The following is an 8,358-nucleotide window of genomic DNA, read 5'->3' on the forward strand; positions in this document are numbered from 1 at the left end:
CGGTTGAGCTATAGGCGCCGAGCCCACTTCTGCCTTTTTAATATACTTTTTCTTCTTTTTTCTTGTTTTTTAGAGATAGGGTTTTTGTCTGTCACCTAGGCTGGAGTACATTGGTGTGATCATGGCTCACTGCAGCCTTGAACTCTTGACCTCAAGGTGATCTTTCCATCTCAGCTTCTCAAGTAGCTAGGGGTACAGGTGTGTGCCACCATGGCCGGCTGATTTTTTTTTTTTGAGACAGAGTCTTACTATGTTGCCTCTGTAGAGCACTGTAGCATCATAGCTCACAGCAACCTCCAACTCCTGGGCCCAAGTGATCCTCTTGTCTCAGTCTCCCAAGTAGCTGGGATTACAGGCGCCCACCACAATGTACCTCTAGTTTTTAGAGATGGGGTCTCGCTCTGGCTTAGGTTGGTCTTGAACTTCTGACTTCCAGCAATCCACCCATCTCAGCCTCCCAGAGTGCTAGGATTATAGGCTTAAGCCACCATGCCTGGTCCAGCCAGCTGATTTTTAAAAAAATATTTTTTGTAGAAATGGGGTCTTGCTATGTTGGCCAGGCTAGTCTTGAGCTCCTGGCCTCAAGTGATCCTCCCACCTTGGCCTCCCAAAGTGCTGGGATTGCAAGCATGAGCCACTGTGCCCAACTATATACACTATTATTTCTCTTTCTTTCCCCCCTTTTCTTCTTTTTTCCCCTCCTCCCCCCTCTCCCTCCTCCTTTTTTCTTAGAGCATCAGTTTCTTGAGCACCATCCTATATAGTCGTTGGTCTCAAGTTGACTAAAGAGTAGAGCCTCCAGCACGGGCATGGCACTTAGTAGATGCTCAGGTTCTTGATCTCTCCTTTGCTGCCCTTCCCTCCTTCAGGACAGGCAGGGCATCTTCTGGATAGGGAACTCAAGGATGGAGAGGGTGGGACTGTTGAGTCAGCCTGAGCTAAGGCCTCCTTACCCTCAGGTGCTTCTGCCTAGCATTGGACAGGCCCACCCGAAAGTCACAAAATCCACCCCCCACTGGATGGGAGACTTGCTGCTCTGGGTTTGGACCAACACAGCCCTTGGGCCATGAGGCAGGCACAGCTCCTTTTGGAGTCTCTGTTTCCTCATTATCTTATGAATCTTCAGAATAGGGAATATTAATAAAAGAAAGTAGGTAAAAATGCTTTATAGAGGATGATTTATGACATAATAGGCATATAATTATAGCTTGCTTTTATATACTCTTTTGTATTGAAGCAAAATTTACGTATCATGTAATTAACCATTTTAAGTGAACAATCAGTGGTATTTAGTGTACTCCTAACGTTGTGCAACCACCAGCTCTTTCTAGTTTCAAAATTTTTAATTGCCCCATGAAAATCCCTATATTTATGAAGTATTCACTTTCCATTTCTTCCTCCCTCCTACCCTCTGATAACCTCACATTTACACTCTTTCTTTGGATTTGTCTATTCTGAGTATATCATATAAGAGGAATCACATAAAATGTGGCCTTTGGTGTCTGGTGTCTTCCACTCAGCACCATGTTTTTGAGGTTCATTCATGTTAAAGCTGGTGTCAGTGCTTCATTTCTTTTTTTTTTTTTTTGACACTCTTTTGCCCAGGCTAGTATGCCATGGTGTTATCATAGCTCAGTATAACCTCAACTCCTGGGCTCAAGTGATCCTCCTGCTTCAGCCTCCTGAGAAGTTGGAACTATAGGCTCACACCACTGTGCCCAACTAATTTTTCTTACTGTTTTGTAGAGACGAGTTCTTACTATGTTGCTCAGGCTGTCATTCCTCTTTATGGATGAATAATACTGCCCTGGAGGGATGGGCCCCATTTTGTTTATCCATCCATCCATTGATGGGCTAGGGTGCTGTGAACCATGCTACTATGAGCATATCTGTTCAAGTTTTTGTGTGATGATATGTTTTCATTTCTCTTAGGCAGATACCTAAAAGTAGAACGGAACTAACACCACTCTGTCAGCCATGACCTGTCAGGTCATATGGTAATTCTATGTTTAACTTTTTAAGGAACCATTTTGCTGTCTTCCACAGTGGCCATGCATTCATTTTTTCACCGGTTGGGCACCTAAGTATTCATCTCACAAGTTTTTTAGGCAATAAGGACTCATTGCAATTATGGTAATAAAAATAGCCAACAGTTTGTCACTTACTCATTCATGTACACACATATTCAATGAGCAGCCACCCTGTGCCAGGAACATTAGCTTATTGAGTCACATAGAGATGCTACGAGGGAGGATTGTTCGATTTCCTCTTTTGGTGGTAATAACATGTCCAGACTCACATATCTAGTTAGTTGCAGGGCTGGGATTTGAACCTAGAGCTAGCTGGCTCAGAACCTAAGTGTTCAACCACAGCTTCCTATTCAAGAACTGTTCCACACTGGGAACCAGGTGGAGGCTTTTCTTACAGAGTCTCCTCCAAAGAAGGCGTTCCTTCCCCTTTGTATTGGAGGGGGAACTAATGTGAGAGGTAACCTGGACACAGACTCTTCTAGTAACAAATGGTCAGGGTTGGAGTGGAGGAGGGACCTGGGGATGGGAGAGCTAGGATTTAGCAGGGAAAAGGGCTTGAAGAAGGCTTCTTGAAGTTAGGCCTTGAAGGATGCATAGGGATTTGCCAGGTGAGGAGTCCCAAATGGAGGGTACTGCCAGTGAAAAGAAGGAGGTGTATGAAAGTTCCAAGTGAATTCAGGTACCTGTGATGACTGGAGTCAAGGTGATATGTCAGGGGTGGTAGAAAAAGACACCCAGAGTTAAGCAGACACTGGATTTCAAAGTGAATGAGCTTGTACTTTGTCCTGAGTGACAGGGAACCACAGGAGATGTTTGAGCAGGGAAGCCATTGACCTTCAAGGCTTACCGTCCTTTCCAGGAAGACTGCCCTGACTTCCAACAGCCCTTTGATGTGTCTTTGCTTTCCTTTCTCACCCTACCTGGGAGCTCCTCCTTCAGTCAGGGTGTGGTGCTGAGCCATCGCTGGGTCCCCAGCTTCCCCCAGCATGGGTTGGGCACAGGAAGGCAGCAGAAGAGGTGTGTTGTGTGGGAGAATGAGAAGGCAGATGACGAGGCAAGCAACCGGCAAATTCTTGGGGTGCATGTGTGTATTTAGGTGGCTGAGTCACATTCAGGCAAAAGTAATGTTGCCCGAGTTTTAGGTGTTTCCTTCTTGGGCTCTGCCCTTTCAATCCTGAATTTGTTAAGTTTATAGAAGGAAGATCCATCCATTTATTCTTCCATTCATCTATTCCCTGATTGATTGATCCACTTATTCAATAAAAAATTTTTTGAAACAGGGTCTTACTCTGTCACCTTGAATAGAGTGCAGTTGGATTATCTTAGCTCACTGCAACCTCAAACTCCTGGGATGAAGCAATCCTCCCGCTTCAGCCTCCCAAATAGCTGGGACTATGGCATGTGCAATGATGCCCCACTAATCTTTTTACTTTTAGTAGAGAAGGAGTCTTGCTCTTGCTCAGGCTGTTCTCAAACTCCTGAACTCAAGCAATCCTCTTGCCTTGGCCTCCCAGTGTGCTAGGATTACAGTCAATAAAAATTTCTTGAGCATCAATATATATCAGTGACCAATATGGCCTCTCCCCTCAAGGGGCTTGTAACATGGTGAGTGCAACAAAGAATAATTGGTGGAGAGAGGGCATCCAAGTTGAGAGCAGACGATGAGGGAAGAGATGTTTGGGACCAAGAGAGCAGCTAGTGGAAAGATTTAGAGCAGAGAGAGCACAAAACCTTTGGGAGGAACTGAGAAAAATTCTGATGTTAGTTCTGTGATGTTGAATGGGAGGTAGTGGAGGATAGAGGTGTCCTGAGAGAGGTCTGGACAAGAGAAGATCATTCAGGGCTTTGAAAACGGGATGAGTGGCTGGTGCATGAGGGTGATGGGTGTGTGAGCAGGAACACATACCTGGTCAGATAAGATCCCCGTGGAGCCAGCATGAGAGACAGACTAGAGAGGACGAGGCTGGAGGCTGGGAGCACAGAAGGTGTGATTCAGATGGCCTGAGCTAGTTGGATAAAGGAGGGTGGATGTGGGGGAGATTCAAATAATGAAAGCGATTCTGGAAAGAGAGCACAGTGTGGCCAGAGGTTCAGAGGGGCGTGATAGCCTGCCATGGGAATGGGGTTATCTGGTGTATGTTGAAGGATGACATGGGAGAGACATACAAGGGTCTGATGGGGCAGGGCCTTTAATGCTGGGCTGAACTGGAACTTTTTTTACAAGAGTAGTGGGGAGCCATGGGAGGTATTTGAACAGGGTAAGTTCATGTTCAGATCAGTGCGTTATAGGGAACTTCACAGGGCAAGTGTGGAGGATGGATTGGCAGCGTGAGGTGGGATGTGAAGCCCAGAGAGGAGGCCCCGGGAAGTTGTAGTCAAAAGTCAGTGGTCAGAAATCTGTTCTGAGTCATCATTGTAACTCCACAGCTGCCATCGCCCCCAAGGATGACCTTTTCTATGGCTTCCTAAAACCATGGCTAGGTGAGTGCCAAGTGGGCAGACGGGCTGGTGCTTCAGGGAATAGAGATCTGGGTGTGGGGTTCCTTGGAGGGTTTTAGAGTAACAGGCAAGGCCTCTAACTTTAGTCCTCTGGGCCCAGGGGATGGGCTGCTGCTCAGCAAAGGTGACAAGTGGAGCCGGCACCGCCGCCTGCTGACACCTGCCTTCCACTTCGACATCCTGAAGCCATACATGAAGATCTTCAACCAGTGCACTGATGTCATGCATGTGAGTCCTGGGAGTGAGACTGGTCTGGGCTCCAACGCACATGCAAGTCATATGATGTCAGAAGGCCTCACTTCTTTCTTTATCTATAAAATGGGCCGCCAGATCCTTGTTAGGCCAGCTCCCCATCTGTGGTCTCCACACCCACTTACCATGTGCCTTTTTTCCAGGCTAAATGGCGGCGTTTGGTGGAGGGCTCGGTGGTTTCTCTTGACATGTTTGAACATGTCAGCCTCATGACCCTGGACAGTCTTCAGAAGTGTGTCTTCAGCCACAACAGCAACTGCCAAGAGTGAGTGTGACCTTCCTTGGGAAGGTGGAGCCCCCTGCTTCAGGGGGAAGGTGGTAGCAGAAGAAAGGGAACTCCCAGGTGTTAGGCAACCCTGGGCAGCAGAAGCTCTGCCCCAATAGTCTATGTGTGGTTCTAGGAAATGGACACCACCTCTCTGAGCCTTAGTTTCCTTATTTAAGAAATGGACAGCACAATTCCTTTTCTGTAGTCATCATGGGAGAATTAAATGAGATTGTGTGAGTCACTGGCTTGACATATAGTAGGAGCTCAGGAAGTGTGAGTTTTCTTTTCATTCTTTCACGAAGAGCATGTGATCTTTCCACAGTGTCTCCTCCACCCTCATTTTCTGAGCTTCACTTTTCTTGTTTGTAAAACAAAGATGATAATGTTTGGCTCTTTGAGCGAAGCTTTAAGAGTGAATATTTGTTGCACTGATTTGGCATATGGTAGATGCTCAGGGAATATTTGTTGAGTAATTAAATAAAATAAGTAAAAAAAAATAAAATAAGTATTCCCCTGGTTTGTTGTGTATTTGTTGTGTACCTACTATGTGCCTAGCACTATGATAAGTGCTGAGAATATAGCTATGAGCAACAAACAGTCACAGTTCCATGGGGTTTATAGTCTAAGTGGAGATATAAAGAACAAAGGAGAGGGCAGTGCCTGTGGCTCAAAGGAGTAGGGTGCCGGCCCCATATACTGGAGGTGGCGGATTCAAACCTAGCCCTGGCCAAAAACTGCAAAAAAAAAAAAAAAAAAAAAAAAATAAGGAAGATAGTGAAAGTAAAGTCTATAACAAACAGTAGGTTCTCAGTAACAAGCTGACGACTTTGTTTCTTTGGGGAATGTAGGGATATATCTTGGTTGGAGGAGGCAGAGATGACCTTAGTAATTAATTACTTAATTAATCCAAGAGCTATTTACCGAATGCATACTATGTGCCAATTCTGGATTAGGTATTGAAAATACAGTAGTCAACAAGACAGACAAAGATCTGCTCTTCAGGAACTTAAATTTTGGAGGGAAGACAAGCAGTTAACCATGAACAAATAAAAAAATGAGAAAATGACAGACTATAATACATGCATGTAAACATGCTCCAGTCAGGACTAAGGACAGCTCCTTGCAAACCTGCTTCACTTAATTTTATTTAACAATTTAATTTGACATTTACTTATTTATTTATAGACACAGGGTCTCATTCAGTTACATAGGCTGGAATACAGAAATGCACCGCCACGCTGGCTAAGGTTTTTGATTTTTTGTAGAGACAGGATGTCTCTCTATGTTGCCTAGGCTGGTTAGAGTTTCTCAAAGTACACAACTGAATTAGTTTTAGTATATTCAGAGTTACGCAACCATCGCCATAATCAGCTTTAGAATATTTTCATTGGGTGGTGCCTGTGGCTCAGTGAGTAGGGCGCCGGCCCCATATATTGAGGGTGGCGGGTTCAAACCCAGCCCTGGCCAAACTGCAACAAAAAATACCTGGGTGTTGTGGTGGGTGCCTGTGGTCCCAGGTACTCGGGAGGCTGAGGCATGAGAATTACCTAAGCCCAAGAACTGGAGGTTGCTGTGAGCTGTGATGCTACGGCACTCTACCAAGAGGGACAAATGAGACTTTGTCTCTAAAAAAAATAAAAAATAAAGAAATAACAGCTAGGCATTGTGGAGGGTGCATGTTGTTCCAGCTACTTGGGAGGTGGAGACAAGAGGATCACTTGAGCCCAAGAGTTTAAGGTTGCTGTGAGCTATGGCACCATGGTACTCTACTAAGGGCAGTAAAATGAGACTCTGTCTCAAAAAAAAATAATATTTTCATCATTCCCAAAGAAACCCCACACACTTTAGCAGTCCCTGCCCTCCTCTTTCTTCATGGCTAGGCGATCACCAATTTACTTTCTGTCTCCATAGATTTGCCTATCATAGATGTTTCACAAAGATAGACTCGTTTTACTCAGCATGAAATTTCTAAGATTCATCGATGTTGCAGCAAGCATCTGAAATTTATTTCTTTTCATTGCTGAATAATATTTCATTCATCACATAATACCATGAATTGTTTCATCATTCACCCATTGATAAACATTATTTTCATTTTTTGACTATTAAGAATAATGCTGCTATAAACATTCTTATATAAGGTTATGTGTAAACATATATTTTTAATTTTCTCTTAATATCTAGAAGCAGAACTGCTAGGTCATATGATAACTTCGTCTTTAACCTTTTGAGGGACTTCCAGACTTTTTTTCACAGAGTGATTGCACCATTTTGCTTTTCCAACCAGTGGTGTATGAGGGTTCCAATTTCTTCTTCTCCTCTTCCTCATCCTCATCCCGCTTCATCATCACAATCCTAAATTTTATGCAGAGGGTTCCAATTTCTCCACACCCTCACGAACACTTGTTTTTATTTGTCTTTTTGATTCTAGCCATCCTGCTGGGGTAGAGTGACATCTCACGGTGGTTTTGACTTGATTTCCCTGATGATTAATGATGTTAAGCATCTTTTCACTTGCTTATTGGTCATTTGTTTATCTTGTTTGGAAAAATGTCAATTCAGATCCTTTGTCCGTTTTTAAATTGGGTTATTTTCTTTTTTATTAGTAAGTTTTAAGAGTTCTTTATCTAGTTTAGGTACTCTTACTTTATCACACATATTGATTTGCAAATATTTTCTTCCACTCTGAGGGTTTTAGCCATTTGGTTTTAGTGATGCTATGATTGCTATATCCCTATCACTCTTTGGGTCTGAGATTTTGGTTTTATTCAAGTATGGTGAGGCCTGCGGATCAGGGAATCATTGATGTTTAAAAGCTAGTTTGTTTTTTATAGTTCCCAAGAAGAGGAGGCATATTACAGCATGCAAGGCCACACAGGGAAGTACTAGAATCAGTCATGAGAAAACATGGGCAAAAGCCTTTTTGTGTAGTTTCCATGAGAATGAATGGGTGAGGCAGGGTAAGGAGGCTTAGGATTGGGCAGTTTGAATAATTTCACTAGGCTCTGTGGTACGTGGGAGCTGCATTTAGTTGTCTGGTACCCAGCCCTTGGGTGATTGAGGCAGGGGGATAGTGACTTGGCCTGATTAAGGCTAGAGTATGTGTTCAGCACTGGTTAGTTTGTGTATGAAAGGCATGATCTTGGATGAGTTTTTTTTTTTTTTTTCTTAATGACAGAGTCTTGCTGTGTCACTTGGGCAAGAGTTAAGTGACATCATCATATCTTGCTGCAATCTCCAGTGCCTGGACTCAAGGGATCCTCCCACCTCACCCTCCTGAACAGTTGGGACTACAGGCGTGAACCACCA

The 8,358-nt window shown here is 44.0% G+C and overlaps 1 protein-coding gene across 1 annotated transcript in view; it reads left to right on the forward strand.

Moving 5' to 3' along the window:
* LOC100941590 (cytochrome P450 4F22) overlaps positions 1-8,358 on the forward strand; it is a 27,208-nt gene that overhangs the window by 9,925 nt on the left and 8,925 nt on the right. The window contains exons 4-6 of the mRNA XM_003796511.1: positions 4,458-4,511; positions 4,630-4,757; positions 4,925-5,046. Of these exons, the coding sequence (XP_003796559.1) occupies positions 4,458-4,511; positions 4,630-4,757; positions 4,925-5,046 (304 nt within the window). The remainder of the gene's footprint in view (positions 1-4,457; positions 4,512-4,629; positions 4,758-4,924; positions 5,047-8,358) is intronic.

Source organism: Otolemur garnettii, unplaced genomic scaffold (genome assembly GCF_000181295.1).
Source record: "Otolemur garnettii isolate 467f Iridium unplaced genomic scaffold, OtoGar3 scaffold00105, whole genome shotgun sequence".
Taxonomy (NCBI): domain Eukaryota; kingdom Metazoa; phylum Chordata; class Mammalia; order Primates; family Galagidae; genus Otolemur; species Otolemur garnettii.